General features: G+C 37.8%; 1 protein-coding gene across 1 annotated transcript in view; it reads left to right on the top strand.

The window, feature by feature from the left end:
- AP1G1 (adaptor related protein complex 1 subunit gamma 1) overlaps positions 1-18,403 on the top strand; it is a 79,040-nt gene extending 60,637 nt beyond the window's left edge. The window contains exons 14-23 of the mRNA XM_025426741.3: positions 1,620-1,742; positions 1,915-2,004; positions 2,597-2,724; positions 4,056-4,160; positions 4,818-4,959; positions 5,147-5,273; positions 8,920-9,027; positions 9,109-9,269; positions 12,095-12,193; positions 14,193-18,403. Coding sequence (XP_025282526.1) covers positions 1,620-1,742; positions 1,915-2,004; positions 2,597-2,724; positions 4,056-4,160; positions 4,818-4,959; positions 5,147-5,273; positions 8,920-9,027; positions 9,109-9,269; positions 12,095-12,193; positions 14,193-14,294 — 1,185 coding nt within the window. The 3' untranslated portion in view covers positions 14,295-18,403. The remainder of the gene's footprint in view (positions 1-1,619; positions 1,743-1,914; positions 2,005-2,596; positions 2,725-4,055; positions 4,161-4,817; positions 4,960-5,146; positions 5,274-8,919; positions 9,028-9,108; positions 9,270-12,094; positions 12,194-14,192) is intronic.
- Positions 18,404-19,841: the final 1,438 nt, after the last annotated feature.

Raw genomic sequence — 19,841 nt, 5'->3', positions numbered from 1 at the left:
TTCTTGATTTCTAATTAAGTCCTGTATGACTTTTATTCTTTTATTTATTTTTAAAAAGATTTTACTTATTTATTTGAGAGAGAAAGAGAATACAAGCTGGGGGAGGGAGGGGCAGAGGGAGAAGAGAATAAGAATACAAGCTGGGGGAGGGAGGAGCAGACTCCCTGCTGAGTGGGGAGCCCAATCTGCCGCTTAATCGACCTCGGGATCATGACCTCAGCCCAAGGCCGACACTTAGCTAACTAAGCCCATCAAGGTGCCCCTCAGCTTTTTTCTTTTAAATTTGAGATGTTTCTGGGATCCCTGGCTGGCTTAGTCAGTGAGCATGTGACTCTCTCGATCTCAGGGTCATGAGTTCATGCCCCATGTTGGACTTGGAACCTACTTTAATTAAATAAATTTGAGATGGTTTTTTTTTATGGCCCAGAATGTGGTCTGTCTTTAGTGAATGTTCCATTGGAGCTTGAGAATAAGGAGTTTTCTGCTATTGGATAAAGTGGTGTATAAATGTCATTTAGATCATATCGATGCTTTCTCTTATTTAAACACTACTTTTTCCCATTGGGGAAGAATATAAAACAAATTACTTTTTAGCTTCTCTCTGTTCCTTTTTGACCATTTTCCCAAACTTCTTCCTCTTTGTGTTTTTCTAGTAGGTGTGGGCATCCCAGTCACCTGAGGTTTTTTTCTTTTTCTTCTCTGTTCCCCCCCTCTCCCCATCTCCCCTTTTCCTTTTCCTTTTCTTTTTCCTGGTCTCATTCTTGTAAATCAGACCTGTTCCTCTGTCCAGTAATGGGAGCTTGATCAAGGTGGGCTGATATCAGGCACAGATTCCACTGTTTGTGTCCTACACAACTTGGTTATCATAATGCTCTGACAAGGCCAAGATTTAGTTTCCTCACAGGTTGAATAACTTTACTTTGTTCCATGGTTGCAAATAGTATCTTAGATTCTACTAGTAAAGAGGACATTAAAGAGACTAGATTTGTTTTTGTTTTTAAAGTGTGGATGATTAAATACAAAATATTTTTGACCTTTCTGGGATGAATGGTTCTGTAATTTTTATAAACTATAGTTCTAAAGGACAGTGCGATGTTTTAAATTGAAGTTTTAAAAAGGTTACAGTTTATTTAATTCTTATTTTAACATGCTGTCCTTTTGGACTGTTGACGTACACTCTCCTCTCCATCCTCCAGAGTAGTTTGGTTTCTGTAGCTAGCCCATATGATTTTAACTGTGTTGAAGAGTTGTGAGATGGGAGAGGTTGTTGTAATTAAGTTCCCAGTTACTGCATTTCTTACATTTTTGAAATCTTAAACCTAATAATCTATTTTGAAATAGAAAAGTTCTTAAAATTTTAATCCTTTGTTTTTTTTTTTTTTACTTTTACAAAGGAGATTTTTTTTTTTACTTTTTTTAAAATTTGAAAACTTAGAATACTCATTTAAATAAGGAAGTCATCTGAATAAGACTTTGAAGTTTGAGCTGCATATGAACCTGAGAATCGGAACCCGTTTTATCTTTGAGGATATTTCGTAGCAGTCTTCTTTGAATAAAAGCAATAGCTAACATTTCTTATCATTGTAGTGTGTTTTAAGGATAACTGCATTTCTTTTTAGGCAGGAAGCTACGTTCGTGATGATGCAGTCCCCAACTTGATCCAGTTAATAACCAATAGTGTGGAGATGCATGCCTATACTGTCCAGCGCTTGTACAAAGCAATTCTTGGTGATTATTCTCAAGTAGGTACTTTTTACTTTGGTAGGGAAATTACCCATTACGTTCCTGTGTGTTCTTGTTACTAACACTCTAGATGTGCCTTGATTTTGACCTTTATGATTAGATGACCTGGGATTTGCATTAATCTTTGCAAGGATTGAAAGCCTTTGACAAATGGTGTCTTTGTTTTGACAGCAACCTTTGGTACAAGTGGCTGCATGGTGTATAGGTGAATATGGAGATCTTCTTGTATCAGGCCAGTGTGAAGAGGAAGAACCTATTCAGGTACCCTTTGCTACTCTCTCAGGAGGGGAGAAACTAGTGTTTTTGGTTATAGGAGGATAATGTTTTATGAGTTGAGGTCGATTCCGTGGAAACCTGTTAAAGAAGTTAATGCCAGAATTCTATTGGGAAACTTGGCAGTTTTTGTGATAGAACTTACTATCCTTACTGTGTCGGGATAGAACCTACTCCTTACGATATGAGACTGAATTATATTGTTTCTCCTACGCTGTGGCTTGATAAGAAATGAGACCTATCCATATCAGCATTTGCTTATTAAAAGACTGGGTTTTAGGAGATGTGGTAGCAACAACACTTGTACTCTATTTATCTTTTTATTTTCTTCTTTACTTCTGCCTCTTGCAATTAATATAATATGGCTCTCAGCCTCCAGTGGGTATTTTCCACTCTTTTTTTTTTTTTTTTTTTTTTAAATCTCCTACCTGCTTCTGATTGATGGATCAGCTTGGACAGTTACTGTGGCAAAGCACAGATAGTTGTTAGAGTTTTAGTAACGATGGTAGGGTTGTCTTTCTGGTGGCATCCTGTGACTTGATATCAGATTTAGATATTGACTTTTTTTTTTTCTCCCCAGGTAACAGAAGATGAAGTGTTGGATATTTTAGAGAGTGTTCTAATCTCTAATATGTCCACCTCTGTGACCCGAGGTTATGCTCTCACTGCCATTATGAAGCTTTCTACCCGATTCACCTGTACTGTAAAGTGAGTATGGAGAAAAAGTAGGATGAACATGTTATTTTGTAATTTTTAAAACTCTTTATTATAGAAAATTTAAAGGAAAGGCAAAATAGGGTCGTAAAATGAATCATATATAACTCTTATTCCACAGTAATAATCATTAATTTATGGTTCATCCTTATTTTATCTATACTTTACTCCCTTGTTTCCCACATCCCACCATTTATTATTTTAAAGATAAAAAGTTATGGGTTTTTTTGTTTTTGTTTTTGTTTTTAAAATCAGGTATCTGGGCAGCCCGGGTGGCTCAGCGGTTTAGTGCCGCCTTCAGCCCAGGGCGTGATCCTGGAGACCTGGGATCAAGTCCCATGTCAGGCTGCCTGCCTGGAGCCTGCTTCTCCCTCTGCCTGTATCTCTGCCTCTCTCTTTCTGTGTCTCTCATGAATAAATAAATAAAATCTTACAAAAAATAAAATCAGATATCTAATGCCTTTTCTCTTTTTTAAAGTAGAGTAGTTACTTCCCTCTATAAGGGTTCTGGTTTATTATAATATTTTGAGGTATCTGAAGAGGAAGAAAATCACAAAGGTTTGGGTGGTTCGTTAAATGTTTAAATTCTGCTCTTCACTATTTGGAATGAAAGTCAATTGGATTAGTTTCTCAGCCAGACATATTTAAAGCAAACTTAGTTCTCTTAGACTTTCTGTAGTTCTGTGAAAACTAACCCTTTAAATGGTGAACTAGAAGAATTTGTTGTCAGGTAATAACCTTTTGTTGATAAAAGCTTATTGTAAGGTTGTTAAAGAAGAGAATGAACATTAATATACTTGTTTTGTAACAAATTAATAATTGATACTTTTTTCTAGCAAATTTTAGGTATGGGACATCTAACAGAACAAGTACTAGTGGTAGATGATGGTGTTCAGGTGTATGTTGGATGTAAGAAGATAAAAGAAAAGTGTAGAGATTGTAGGGGAAAGGAGAGAAAATAAGTGGGAAAAATCAGAGAGGGAGACAAAACAGGAGAGACTCCTAACTCTGGGAAATGAACATGGGGTAGTGGAAGGGGAGGTGGGGGGAGGATGGGGTGGCTGGGTGACGCGCACTGGGTGGGGGCAATTGACTGGGGGGGGGGGGCAATTGAGGGATGAGCACTGAGTGTTGTATGTTCGCAAATCGAACTCCAATAGAAAAATATACATTAAAAAAAGGTGTTTTGTCTTTGAAAAGATATGTAAATTAAGGAAAGAGGAGTATTTCGGATTTTTAACCAGAAAACTGGTTTGTTTGTTCTCTCTGCTTGTTTACGAACTTTCTTTTGGGTATTTGAATTTTTTTGTCATTTTATCCCAAAGCCGAATTAAGAAAGTGGTTTCCATCTATGGGAGCAGCATTGATGTGGAACTCCAACAGAGGGCAGTAGAATATAATGCACTTTTTAAGAAATATGACCATATGAGGTAAGTGGAAGAAACTAATCAATGCATATGGCTGTTAGCATGTGAACAGATTGTCTTGATAATCCACAAAGGAGACTCCTTCCTCATGCTTTATTACTGGACTTCACAACTCTGTTTAATCCTAATTGCTTGTCTGCTTTTATTTGTCCATCTTCTCTTCTGTCTACCTTGTAAATTATCTGTGTCCTTTCATTCACCTTTTCCCCTTTCTTTTGGTGTGAAATATTTGCTTCATTTTCCATGTTATTTGGTTAAGAAGTGGGAGTTGTGTTTTTTCAAGAGAATCTCGTCCTAATATTTAACTTTGTGATGCATGGTCTTTTTTCCACTTCTGTTATGCAGTGTCTTCTTGATTGGAAATGGCTAATACCTACTTATTTACCTTTCTTTCATTCCAATTTCTGTACCTCTGAGAAATCCCCATCTCTCGGGATTTAGGTGGACAGTTTGTCTATTCAGGGTTTCTCGCCTGCCCTTAATCCAGTCAGGAATTTAGGTCATGTATTCTTGTAATCCACCTTCTATTCTAGTGTGTGTTTTAGAGGGTGGGGAGCAGAGATAACTGTCCATGTCTGGCTCTAATATAGTAACACTGATTGTCTTGGGTAGGGAATCTAGGTTAACTGCCTAGAATTTAACCACTTCAGATTCTTCCAGGTCTGCCCTGCTTGAGAGAATGCCTGTCATGGAAAAAGTGACCACAAATGGCCCTACTGAGATTGTGCAGACAAATGGAGAGACAGAACCTGCTCCACTAGAGACCAAACCACCACCTTCTGGGCCACAGCCCACCAGCCAGGTAGCTTTTCACTTGCTTATCTGGGAATCTTATAACAGTTCCTTATAACCTGTATCTCAGCTGATTGCCTTCAACGTTCCTGGATTGATTGAGGATTCTCTTCCTTATTTTTAAGTGTTGAAAGAGCTTTGCCTTAGATGCAGATTAGATAAATGACTAATGAATTGAGATATTATTCCTTGTTTAGGCCAATGATTTATTGGATTTGTTGGGAGGAAATGACATAACACCTGTTATTCCAACTGCACCTACAAGCAAACCAGCTTCTGCTGGTGGAGAACTTCTTGATTTGCTGGGAGACATCAACCTTACAGGTGAGACCAAACTGGAGTTATTTAATGCTTGGCTGGAGATAAAGGCCTTGGGGAAAAACTACAGTGAACATAGACTTCCTGGCACATGAATCAGTTAAAGAGGGGGGAGGCTGAGTCAGGAGTGGGAAGAGAATCTTCACAATATCTGGATTGTAAACTGTCATGCTAGTATTCTAGAGATAATTCACAGAGATTCTTTAAAGTCCAGTATTTAATGTTGGGAGGATAAATTGCTCTCATAGTATTTAGGATAGAAAGGACTTTCAGGCTACAAAAGAAATATATCCCAAGTCACTTCTGCTTTTGGTTAGTGTCCTAAAACATCAGTTTTTCTATGTTTCTTTTTCATAATTTGGTTTCAGGAGCCAAGGCCATTTGTGGAGGGAAGAGAGATATTTAGGTATTTTCCTCTCTTCCTCTTAATAAAGCAATGAAGGGAAAAATTGTCCCTGATGATGATATTCAAATACAACTTTACATTTGGGAATGTTTTTTTCTCATGTTTGTTTATATGTAGTAGACATTAGTTAATTGTTGATGTATTCAGTGACATTATGAACCCCTGAGTCCAAGTGTATCACTGTAGCACATAATTTCTAAAGTGATTTCTTTAAAAGTATAATGGTGAATTACTACGTATTATGACCTCAAATAGAAAATAGCCATAGGATAAGGATTTTGGAAGGATATCTAGCCTGGCTATCAGAGATTAAGTGATTTTTTTTCTAACAGCTTCCTCCCAGAGCTTATGGTTTATATTTATGTCTTAGTAAAATTCAAAATGTTACTTGTTATACACTTTTGAGTCATTCACAAATAGTTTCAATCCCCCAGATGCCACAGCTCTACTGGATACATGGAAAAGCAAAAACAACTCCTTGGTTAAAACATAGTGTATAGATGATACACTTATTAATATATTAGCATTTCCATGTTAGTTCATAATCTTCACAATTGTAATTTTTTAATTTAAAAAAATTTTAAAAGATTTTATTCATTTATTTCAGACAAGAATGTACACAAGCAGTGGGGAGAGGCAGAGGGAAAAGCAGATTCCTTGCAGAGCAGGGATCCCAATGCAATGCAATGTGATGCGGGGCTCCATCCCAGGACGCTGGGATCATGATCCAAGCAGAAGGCAGAGACTTAACTGACTGAGCCACTCAGGCGCCCTGTCAGGAGGTCTTAATGTTTTGTTTTTGTTTTTACTTTATTTTCCTAGTGTTATATGAAGAAGACTAATAAAATGTTAAAGAGCCTGGATTTTCCTTATTCACAGTGTGTTTTAAACACCTTTGCCTGCGCACCTGGGCTGCTCAGTCGGTTAAAGCATCTACCTTCGGCTCAGGTCATGATCCGGGGTCCTGGGATTGAGTCCTGTATTGGGCTCCCTGCTCAGTGAGAAGACTGCTTCTCCCTCTGCCCTTTGCTCATGATCTCTCTTTCAAATAAGTAAATAAAATCTTAAACAAAACAAACACATTTTCTTTATTAGGTTAAACATTTTTGAGTTTTACATTCTTTAAGCCATCATTACAGTCATATATCCTAATGCAGAGTAATTTAAGTAAGTAGAAATTAGGAAATAAATTTAGTGTGTGCTTTTAGGGGAACTGGAGCAGTGAGTTTTTGTTATTTCCCAAAACTACTTACTGTTCCTTTACAGGAGAAAAGAGCTAAAATCTGAGGGATTTAAGGACTCATATGCTGCCACCTTGTTTTGAGTAGCCTCTGATTTTCCATAGGAATGCATTTCTGGGATCCCTGGGTGGCGCAGCGGTTTGGCGCCTGCCTTTGGCCCAGAGCGCGATCCTGGAGACCCGGGATCGAATCCCACATCAGGCTCCTGGTGCATGGAGCCTGCTTCTCCCTCTGCCTGTGTCTCTGCCTCTCTCTTTCTCTGTATGACTATCATAAAAAAAATAAATAAATAAAAATAAAAAAAATAAAAATAAAAAAAAAAGGAATGCATTTCTAAAATTGTTCTGGAAATGGAAATTGTGGGAAAATTACTAGATTAGAGTTATAAAATTTAGAACTGTATGAATATTTTTTGTATCCTTTATTGGTATTCTGCTTTACTACACTTGTTATGTTGTTCGCATTTGTTTCAGCTTCTTGAGTTTTGCTTGGCCATGTATATTTTTACTTTCTTTGCTAATTTTTAGTATGTCATTTTTTTTCTTGTGTACTTGGGTTTTTTTTTTTTTTTTTAATTTTAGCCTTACTTCACTTCACTTTGTTAATCCTTTTAAAACCGGTATATTTTCCAGATAATTTTATAAGTAGTTTGAAATATATTTAAACCTAAAATGCACTCTTTATTTTACTGTGTTTTCTTATGCCTCTTCTTGGGATCCTGATTTCTCTCAGTTCATGATCATTTCCTATCACTTAAATGATTCTCAACTTGTTCTTATTTGGAGGGATCAAATAAAGATGGTAATTTGGTGACTTCTTTCCTCCACTTCATACCACCTCTCCCAGGGTATTTAAATGTGTATGTGTGTTAAAATTTTAGTATGCAGTATTTAACATCTATAAAATTTAAATGCTTTGATCTACTTAGCTTATAAAATGAAATCTTATTAAATTATTACTATTATTAAAATATTATTTTGCCCACAAGGGGTTGGCAGTTGGCACTATGTGGAGATACTTTTGATTGTCACAACTGGGAGGATTGCTGCTATCATTTAATGGGTACCAGCCAGGGGTGCTGGTAAATATCCTACAAGCACAGGGTATCCCCCTACAGCAAATAATTAGCGTAAAATTTCATTAGTTTTGAGGTTGAGGAACTTTAGAGGTATAATCCTGTTCAACTCTCCTATTGCAAATTGTTCTCCAGGTTTGTATTACTTTGTATCCTAACAGCAGAGATTAGAAGTCTCCATTGTTCCATATTCTTAACAGTATCTGGTATTTTCAGACATTGAAATTTTAACCATTCTATTAATGTGAAGTAGTATCTTGTTGGTAATATTCACTATCTCTTATAACTGATTCTCTTTTCATTCAGGTTCCCCTCTTCTGTGAATTGCTTGTTTCTGTCTCTTACAACTTTTATTATTATCTTTTTCTCTTACCATCTTTTTTTCTTAGTGACTTATAGAAAATATTTATAGGTCTGGATACTCATCTGTTTGCTATTTTGTGGCAAACATTTTCTCCTGCCTGTAGTCTATCTTATTATGGTATTTTTAATGAATAAAAGTTACTCATTTTAAAGTATTTGAATATTTAGTTCTTTCCCTTTGTGGTTTATGCTTTTTTAAAAAAGAGGAGTAGTTATTTATGTATTCATTTATTCATTTAGAGAGCGTTAGGAGGAAGAGGGGCAGAGGGCATGAGGGGGAGAGAATCTTTTTTTTGGGGGGGGGGGAGAATCTTAAGCAGGCTCTGTGCACTTAGCATGGAACCTGATGTGGGGGTTGGTCTCATGACCTTGACCTAAGCGGAAACCAAGAGTTGGACATTTAACCTGCTGAGCCACCCAGATGCCTCTGGTTTATGCTTTTTGCATCTTGTTTAAGGAGTCCTTCTCTTAACCTGAGATGAAATAATTATCTCCTGTATTTTGTGTGTGTGTGTGTGAGCTATATCATGCTGGCTATTTGATTTACCATTGGAATGTTTCATTTAGGTGCTCCAGCTGCTGCTCCTGCCCCTGCCTCAGTCCCACAGATATCCCAGCCCCCCTTCTTGTTGGATGGGCTTTCATCACAGCCTCTCTTCAATGACATCACTACAGGTATGATTACCATCAGTGAGAGGTGTAATTCTGTAAGCATTAAGCTGACTGCAATTAGACTGATCTTTCTGTACTTTCCAGGCATCCCCTCCATCACAGCATACAGTAAGAATGGCTTGAAGATAGAATTCACCTTTGAACGGTCAAATACCAATCCTAGCGTCACAGTGATAACGATACAGGCCTCCAACAGCACAGAGCTGGACATGACAGACTTTGTTTTCCAGGCTGCAGTACCAAAGGTACTACAGTGTCTTCTTTGCCTGTTTCCTTTGATTAAAGATGGGTTGATTTTTTTCTTTCATGCACTTGGCAAGGGATACATTTTAATGTTTAGAGGTTAAAGTGATTTTGCATATTTAACCCAAATTAGCAATAATGTAACTATTATGGTTCATTGAAGCATGTCATTTTTAATGAAAGCTTTTTACTTTGTCAGAAATATTCTTCTAGTTAGCACTATAGGGTAAAGAAAGTATATTCTAGTAGTAGCTATAGTGAGACAGCAGAATTCTGCAAGGTGGTCTGCTAATGCTCAGGCCATTGAGGATGGGTTGGGGTTCAGTAATACAGTGATAAAAACCTAAAAAACACAAAATCTAACATGGAATCAAAAGTCATTAAGATGAAGACTTTTATCTATTTGGTATTCTCTTTAGTCACTAGATCAGAATTAAAAGTTTTTATTTCTTGATATTTATTTAAGTGAAAGAAACATTCCTTCTTCATTAGTATCTAGTTTAGTATTGATATAACGATTGCTTGTTTTTATAAATTGAAGCTTTGTTTGTATATGAAACCTTAGTTTAAGGAATATTTATGGTCTGTCTTAGAATAATGAAAAGTTTTGTATAAAGAAATACTGAGAATGAAGAGTGGGCAGTTTTTCTGTAAAAGACAAGATAGTAAGTATTTTAGGTTATATGGTTTCTGTTACATCTACTCATATCTCCTGGTATAGTGGGGGGGAGGGGAAGCCATAGTTAATATGTAAATGAAGGAATGTGGCTCTGTTCCAAAAAACCATTTATAAAAACAGATGTTGGGTCATTCTTGGCCCATGGGCCATAGTTTGCCAGCCCTTGGTTTAGACTAAGCTAATCTAATTTTTGCAGTACCATGTAAGATATGATACTCAAACAACACACTTTCAGGATTTGAAGACCTTTTATTTGTGGTTACTGCTGACTTTGCAGCCTCCTTTACTTGCATTTTTTTAGGAGCCATTTTTTAGGAGTCATGTAGATGTTTCAGAATCACTAGAATGGGGTGGTTTCAATATTAGTTGAATGACATTAGGCAAGTTACTTAACCTCTATGTCTCAGTTTCTTCATTTACAGAGGGAGGATGGTGATTGTGATACCTACTTCCTAGAGTTCCTTTGAAGAATAGATGCATTCTATGTACTGTATACTGTTTTAAGCACTTTTCATATGTTCATTGCTCAGCAAATGTTAACTGCTGCAACTTTGGGTTTTACATTTGTTGCTCTAGTCTGTACTCTAGCAACATAGCATCTCTGCCATTAAAGCATGGCCTTAGTTTTGGTGCTATACTGTACAATACTTATTTGCATGTCATGTATCTTGAACTTCAAAATATCATATTTCATAGATTCTACTATTACTTTTTATTGTCTCTGAAATTGAGATGCATTTTAAAATTGATGATTTGTCATAGTTTAGTTGGTAGCCTGTTTTCTTTCTCAGTGGTACATAAAATGATGGTGGGAACACACAACTAATGACATCGTACATTTGGTTAAATAAATGTAAATATTAATATTTCAGCTTATATAATATATCTTGACAATAGAATTATGATAAGACCCAACATAATAAGTCTGTGAGTTGATATTAAGTCTCTTTACTCTTACAATTTTGGTCCTAAGAGAAGGCTGGATAGACTTTCCTCCTCTTGTCTTCCACCAACCCTGCTCCCCGCCCATCTTTCTGTCTCTCTCCCCCTTCCCCCCCTCCCTCCCTTTCTCCTTTACTCTTTCTTCTTCCTTCTGCTTCTCTTCCCCTCTCTCTTTTCTCACTCTCAATTATTTTAGAAGACTACCCTTTCAGGAGAGATTTTTTAAAATCATAGTATGGGGGTGCCTGGGTGTCTCAGTTGGTTAAGTGTCTGACTCTTGATCTCAGCTCAGGTCTTAATCTCAAGGTCATGAGTTCAAGCCCCATACTGGGCTCCGTGCTGGACATGGAGCCTTCTTTAAAAAAAAAAAAAAAAAAAAAAAAAAGTAAAATCCTAGTATGTAGAATAGCTACATACGTACTACATTGTACCAACAGTTATGGTTTGCCTATCTTGCTGATATGATAGCACTTTTATTTCTCTTCTTTGTAAACAAATGAAACCCACTGACACTACACATTATGGCAATTGGCTTTTCCAGGTTTTTTGCTGTATAGCCTAGCTTTGCATGAAATTGTTCACTTAAGACCTGTGACGCCGATGAAGAGATCTTGATGTATTCCACATACATATTAACAGCTTGGCTCTTTGCAGCCTTTCCTTACCTCTGTCATGTAGCCATTAACACATTCCAGATTATGTTGACATGAGAAAACAAAATTTAAGTCTCCCTATCCCAACCATCCAGATATATACAAGCATAAAGGCCTGTAGTTGGTTATTGGTATGCTGGTTGGTTATTTCTAGAAAGCACTTTCTGTTTTTCATTTCTTTCTGGCTTTTTTTAGCCACATGCACCCGTTTTTTTTTTTTTTTTTTACCTTCATAGTTGATCAGTTACTATTAAGTGAGGTTGCCAGAACAAGAATTGGTCACCTTTTGAAAAATGGTAGGCTAAAGTTCCTTTTGCCTGAAAGACAGTGAGTGGCTCATTGTTAGTTTTTCATGATCAAAGGCCTCCTCTAACAGTGGGTTTTTTAAAATAAGATGAAGATTATAGTCACATGCTATGAATTGTTGATATCTGGAAAACAAACAGAACGTAGTAGTAGGTCAATCTGTTACTTGACTTTTATATTTGTTGACATCTCTGACATAGTGTTGAGTGTATTATTTTTTCTGAAGCATGCCCTTTGTTCCCCACAGACATTCCAGCTGCAGCTTCTGTCTCCTAGCAGCAGCATTGTCCCAGCATTTAATACGGGGACCATCACACAAGTCATTAAAGTCCTGAACCCACAGAAGGTGAGTAGCACATTTGAAGACAGTATCTGAGTGAGGTGTAAACATATTTCCTGAAATAAAATTCTGCTTTGTTTCTCTAAGTTTTTTTTCTGACTCATAGTTGTAGAAGAAATATGTGGAAATGTCTAGTCTAACTTCTTTATTCTTTTATAGATTAGATAATAAATGTAACCTAGATGCTTGAAATTATTTTAGTGGTAGCATTAAAATGGAGCTCTTTTTTTTTTTTTTAAATGGAGCTCTTTTTATTTTTGAGAGGGAGGGGGCAAGAGGGGTAGAGAGAATCTTAAGGAGGCTCCACACCCAGCACAGAGCCCGATGTGGGGCTTGATCTCATGACCTCACCTGAACTCAAGAGTCTGTCACTCAAGTGATTGAGCCACCCATGCACCACTAAAATGCTGCTTTAAGGAATTGTCTATGTAGAGGCTTAAAGGTCTAGTTTTTTGTAGAAGAGGGAAAGCTTAGATATTTTAATCTTTAAAAGAAAAAAAGAGGGATCCCTGGGTGGCGCAGCGGTTTGGCGCCTGCCTTTGGCCCAGGGCGCGATCCTGGAGACCCGGGATCGAATCCCACGTCAGGCTCCCGGTGCATGGAGCCTGCTTCTCCCTCTGCCTATGTCTCTGCCTCTCTCTCTCTCCTCTATGTGACTATCATAAAAAAAAAAAAAGAAAAAAAGAAAAAAGAAAAAAAGATTTATTAATTTATTTTAGAGAGAGTGTGCATGGGGGAGGGGAAGAGGGAGAGAGAATCTCAAGTAGACTCTGTGCTGAGTCCAGAGCTTAACACAGGGCTTGATTTCATGACCCTAAGATCATGACCTGACCAGAAACTAAGAGATACCTAACCAACTACACCACTCAAATGCCCCTTAGACATTTTAGTCTTTACACAAGTTGCAGTCTAGGTAAAGAGTATCTGTAGGTCCCCATATATCCACACTTACTACTATAATTATTATGTGTGCACAGTAAAAATGGAGGCATTTTAAATGAATTAGCCAAATGAAAAGTAGCTTAGAAACAAATTAAGAGGAGCCTGGGTGGCTCAGTCAGTGAAGTGTCTGTCTTCGGATCAGGTTGTGATCCCTAGATCATGGGATTGAGCCCCATGTTGGGCTCTCTGCTCAGTGGGGAGCCTGGTTCTCCCTCTCCTTCTGCATGTGCTTGTACTCTCTCTTCCTCTGTAGTAAAATCTTTTAAAAAAGGAAGAAACTGAGATGAAGCAATATTTTCATTATATCTTCTCAAAGAAGTAAATTGACTCCACTTTTAATAGCAATCGACTAGTTTTCAGTTTTTGAAAATGGTTCAGAGAATTTCTTCACTTTGAAAGATTTCTAGCAGTGTCTCATAACCCCAGTATGATTTCTTCCTTTTATAACATTTTGCCTTTCCTCTGCTAGTCACTGTATTTTGAGTATCTGCCTATAGTACAAGCAGATTCCTTTGATGACCTGATACATAGAGTAAAAATTTCCTTAGTGCATTAATGTTTGAAATCTGCCACATAAAGTTAAAAGGATTTATAATTAGTTCTCTTAAATTCTGTTACTGTAAGTTAACTCTTTTATGTATTGGCAACAAAATAAGTTTATGTTCACATTTACTATTGGTTTTACAGACAAAGCAACAGTATTTCTGAGTGTAGAGCATAAGATGAGTATGTTTACCTCATTTTTCTGAAAACTTGGATACAATCATTGAATCTTTTTGAGAAGCACTTAGCCAGCATTACTCTGAAAATGCTCCTGAGTGGTTCTGTCCTGTTATGCAGTTTTAGGATTGACACTGACAATGTGTTCTTACTTGACTGCATGGAGTTGACCAGAGTACTAGGCAGTAGTGGTGGTGGTTATGGTTTTTTGCCTGTGTGTCATTTTTAAGAGACAGCTTTGCCCTAAAATAATTTCTCTGAGATTAAAAGTCTATTTGTGGACCACACAGATTCTAGAGATTTCCTTTCAGTGCATAATTTGTGATTCTCTGTTCTTCTATAGCAACAGCTGCGAATGCGGATCAAGCTCACATATAACCACAAGGGCTCAGCAATGCAAGATCTAGCAGAGGTGAACAACTTTCCCCCTCAGTCCTGGCAATGAGGGCTGGCACCATTCTCATTCTTGTCCCACTCAATCAAAGGAACTCTGGGAAGGAGGTTGTGATCGCTGGCAAGTCCCCCCCAACTGTACCATGGGCATGAGGAGCTGAAGAGAACTGTTGAGGATTTTCCTGAAGTTATTGCTGACCTTAAAGCATTGTCAAAGACGAATCTCCTCTCCTCCACTGTTGAGGCCGGCTGCTTCTGGAGGCTACTTTGCACTCTTCCTCCTCTTCTCCTTTGTCCGCACTTCTCCACCCCTCCCACATTTACAGCCAGAATCAACATTCCCTGGGCCCCTGAGGAAATAAGCAGCTGGTCTGGAGGAGAGGACTGGAATCCATGGCAAGAAAACACTCACTCTGTCTCTGCAGCAAAGAGTTATCCCTTCTTTCTACTGTGTTGTTCTGTGGACTGGGCGAGGTGGGGTATTCATTCCTCACTAGCTGGGTTACCATCTTCAGGCGCTTTAACATCAGGCATTCAGAATGGAAATGTTAACAATGGACATTAGGGAGCCCTGCCTTTTTCTACTGGTTCCCCCAGTGTTTGAAAGAGGCATTAGGCTCCTGGTAGCCTTTTCTGTGCATTGCTGTATACACACAGACACACACATGTATGTATGTTTGTTACCAAGACCTGGGCAGACCTGGAGAGGTTATTTGTAAACACTGGACAGATGGAGTTAAAAAGAGATTTGGCATGAAGGATATGGTGCTCTATTTGTAATAGAAACTCCCAAGGCTCTTCCAGCTCCCCTTTCTCTCCATACTTTAGCTGTAGTCACGAATACTCTCCATGATTTTCAAAATTGATTCCCCTGAAAGTGCAAAGTGGACAACTTCTAAAAGGTATATTAATAATTATTAATGCCCCTGTTCCCACAACAGATTTTAAAGTTTCTCCCAAGCCCATAACTTGCCTGTTGAACTGTGGTAAATGGGTGGAAAGAGGAGTTTGCTTTTTAAGACCAGACTCCTTAACAAAAGCACCTTTGCCCATAGGAAGAGTGAGTATCAGACTCACCCTAGAGCATATTGGAGTCATCTTCTCCATTACTCCAAATCTTCCTTTTTATTTCCTGAGCCTGGCTTGGACCTTGGCATTCCGTTTGAATTCCTTCTTCTAACTGGAACATTTGTGTTGTATCTGTAACACTGGCACTGAAATAAAGACCACGCGGTTAAAGAAATCTTTCCTATATTGTACTTTATGGTGTTGGAATGAAGCCTTGTAGCTTCCTTGCCCCCAGTGTGAGAGGAAGTCCTTAAGGACACCATACGGAAAAAAAAAAAAAAAAAAAAAAAAGACACCATGCAGTAGGCATATCCTTTCCTGAGTCTGAGAAGTTGGTCTCATGAGAGGCTAGTTTCATGAATATCTGCATCAAAGACCTGAGGTCTAGAGTTTTTTAAACTAGTGAGAGTGCCAAGTGCTGTTTAGAAAGGACTCGTGTTATTAAACTTTAACACTGAGTTACTAGAATGAGGTAAGGTGACTGGTGGCACATGGTGAATGTACTGTGTATGTTCAGGTACACGGGCACCATGTCTCATGTACTAAAGAGGAAAGGAAAAGTCAGGTCCACCTTGCTCTTAAAATGTTTGCAGTCATTACTGTATTGAGTACAGTATGCTGACTACTTTGGCTTTCGTCTTAAACTTGGATTCAGATACCCCCCCCCCCCCCATTTCACCAAGCCTTTACTTAAAATCAGTGTCTTGTCATATCTAGCTCTGTATCAGATGCTAGGTTATTTCTAACATTTGACAAACTGGGGTTGAGCTAAAAGGCTCCAAAGGGAAACTTTCTGGTCTTATGTGTATAAAAGAGCAAGATTTCCAAAAACTTACTCTACTGGGCAAATGGTTGACTGAGTCAAGAACAGGATATTATCTTGTGCACAGATTTCAGTAAAGGCAAGTGTGGACTAGTGTATGTTTCAGACAACTTGCTCTGCCTGTGCAATGAAGAATAGCCTTTAAAGAATTCTTTGCAGACTGATTTCATTGGATGGATACTTAATGCTGTGAAACATGATAGGATTAACATAATATTGGTGGATTTCTCGAGTAGAATTTATCTAACATTCCTCTGGGTTGGAGGCTTTATTTTCTCTCATGTTAATAGTTGACCAGCTCAAGTTTCTTTAGTTGGACTGAATTGAATATCAGAAATCTGCCGAAGACCATGCATGCTATCAGACAGTGCTAGCTAGCGGAGCTAGAAAGGGTCTATTCTAGTAACAAAGCATCTCCGTGGGTGATTATAATTTTTTTGAGGTGGAGTTCTATGATTATCCATGGCTTTGTCTAGACAGAATACAAATCATGGCCTTAACGCAAAGGGTGCTGCATAGAATATTTGAAGTGATTTTGGAGAGTGAAGCTGAGCACCACACTGAAGAACTAGCAGCCAGAAAGCTGCCTAGGATCCTGACAGTTGTGAAGACTTTTGCAAATGATCGGATCTTTGAAGGCTTCAGCGTGCCTTAGTTTCTAGGATCAGAATTAGTTCTCCTTGTGCTTGGCCTTGCTGCTAAAGGAGAAATCTCTTAATTTCTATGAATACTTAACACATTTCAGTAATTTCTTTCCCTGGTATGACCATGCAAGGGGGAGCAAATTTGGATAGATTTACAGCATCAGAGCCATTGTAAGGAAAGAGTGATTTCTATGGCTGTTTTAATAACCCTAGGGTGATAAGCAGTGAGCCTCCACATACTTGGACAATTACACATGCACTTTTACCTCATTTTACCCCCCTTCTTTCAGAGTAGTGTATCCTATCACTCCCAACCCTTCCACCCAAGTAATCCTAAGGGAGAATTCATCTAAGTAATATAAAAAAAACTGTAGGAAGTGTGCTCTACCTGAGAAGCTTCTCCCACAGTGCTCTGGTGCTGTTACCTTGAGGTGATTTGGACAGTCATGGAATGTTTTATGCTGTGTGTAGTGGTCATCTGTTCATTTTTTAAGGTCTTTCTCATTTAAAGAAACATTCCTCAGTGTAACTTTTGGGAGGGAATTCTTTCCTCTTACTGGTTAAAGATGTGGTACATGCCCTTTATTTGTCCCATTCATATAAAAGAGAGTAGACCTTTAAACTGTTCAGGATTAACGGTTTGAGTATTTCCATCTACTGTATAACATGCTTTTCATTTTCAGTTCTCTTAGAAGAGGTTGGAAGTTAAGGGATACTGTTTTTGAGGTTCAACTTTATTACTTTCTGCATTGGAAAATACTTGGGCCATGAGAGCTAGGGGGAAGAAAGAGTTTGTGAATATTTTTTCCTAGTGAATGTATTTTATCTACATTGTCCTACACCGAGTGAGAATTAGAGCAAAAAATGGATAGTCACGAATTTGTGGTTGGTAGAGAGGTGGTACAGGACTGTATACTCAAGCGTTTGGGGGTGGGGAGGGTCACTTGAAGAAGGAAAGTCCTGAAGTTGAAAACACTTTGACCAGCTTTGGCTCAGGAGGGTGGGGCTGCTTGTAGAAGTGGAAGTCAATCACTCTTTTTCAAGCAATAGTAGTGAGTGGGCTCCATCTGCAGGGTTCTAGGACCCAGGACACCTAAACAGAAGAACGTGCTGAAGCAGCTTGCACAGTTGCTTCATGAACTTCCTTGAGGCTGATTCTGGCCTCAGGATGGAGCATTGGAGTTTTTTTTGTTTTTGTTTTTGGAACCTGCTGTTGCGCTTTGTGTGTTTTGTTTTTGTTTTCAATTTTGGGGGGGCAGGGCGCATGGGAAAGAGTTTCTGAACTCTTTCCTTTGTGAACTCCCATTGTGTCCCTGTAAAGTCCCTTTTCTTTCATAATTGTTGTAAGTTACATTTTCATTAAGCCCCATCACATCTTCTTTACTGTAAAAATATTAAAAGGCTGTTTCTAAGTGGGACGGCTAATTCTAATTATTGCAGACATATTTTTGAGATGTAAAAAAAATTTAAAATTAAATGATAAGTCTTAGAGGTGAGTGAGGAATAAAATGGATGTAAACATTTACATTGGGATGCATTAGAATTCTGCTGTGTGTATTGTCTTTTGGTTGAAACAAATTATGAACAGTGACTAATAATAAAAAGTCAATACTCAATGATTTAAAATTTGCTTCCTTGCTTCTTACAAGTGCATTAGAGAAGCCTTGAATGAATTCTTATTCCAGAGCTTTGACCTAAACTTACCTGTTAACGTTTTTTACACAAATCTCACCTAGAGAAATTTGAGCAACCTAAAAAATACTTGCAGTTTACAGACAGTCAAAAGTGCAATTGGGAATTTTAAATAATGCTTACTTCTCCACATGGGTAAATTTTCAAACAAGGCAAAGGAATTGTATCAAGGTGAAATGTGTATTTAGGGGTGGCCATGGTTTTTAGTTACAAGTTTCTATTTGTAAATTATGTTTAAGTATATCTGTGACTGGGAAGAAGGTTTGACCAGCCAAAATGAATTCTATTTCATGATCTATTTTATATGAATTCTTCCATAGAAGTAAAAATGGTTGGATGTAGGTTTTCTATCCATCAGGGGTGATCCCTATTTCCCTTGATTGTGAAGGGGGAGAGCGTGTGAAAGCCCCCTAAGTGAGGAGAAAAAGAGAAGCCTTGTTATTTATTTAGTTTATGCAGGAGTGCCCTTTGGCACTGTTTGATAACTGACATTTCTGTAATCTTTCCTTGTATGTGGCTTAGTTAAAATTCATCTTTGTTTCTAATATTAAATTTAGTTAACATGTTTATCTGCATATAATTTCATGTAGCAGGAAATATAAAAACTACAATAGAAAAGTTCGACCAGTAATAGACTTCAGTCATTTACTCAGCAAATACAGAGAATAGTGTTCAGATTTGAACTTTAGTCCAGAAGGACTGAATTAATTTTATCACTTTTCAGGGTTTTCCATGCTATTTCCTCTCCTAGTTCAATTGTCCCCATATTTTGAAAATATATTCCTTAAAACCCTGAGGCCAGGTAAATACTGTTTCTTTGGAACTAAAATAAAACATATCTAAATCTGTTTAATCTGTGGTAGAAATAAGAGATTTAGGCTTAAAGATGACTTTGTGATCATTAAAGGAGTGGGAACTAGCTATAAATAAGTGAATGTGGTAAAACCTTATGGCTCTTCTACCACATTTTGACAGATGAACTTTTCTTCTCCAGACTTTCTTTTGATTTTATAGTGAGGGTTAGGAAAAGCTCCTGTGATAAAACGTATGTATGTCCTTTCCTCTCCGTGGAGGGAGAGGTATGTGCAGCTGCTTACAGAAACGATACAGAAGAGGAGGCAGTAATGACTTCTCTGTCTCTTGGCTTGATCTAAACAGTAATTTTTGTAACGATGAACCTGCAGTGAGGGCAGATGGATTTTTGCACAGAAATTCCCAGAGGAATTTATTTTTAGGGTTAGTCTCAGCTGTTTACCATTTCCAGAAATTGTAGTTACATAACCCTTGGCATACATAATGCACATTGCCTTGAACTGGGGAAGAACATGAATATGTGACCTTTGAAACAGTATAAAATGTTAATGGCAGTACA

Source organism: Canis lupus, chromosome 5 (assembly GCF_003254725.2).
Source record: "Canis lupus dingo isolate Sandy chromosome 5, ASM325472v2, whole genome shotgun sequence".
NCBI lineage: Eukaryota > Metazoa > Chordata > Mammalia > Carnivora > Canidae > Canis > Canis lupus.
The sequence above is the reverse complement of the archived record's forward strand: the minus strand, read 5'-3'. Positions and strand labels throughout refer to the sequence as shown.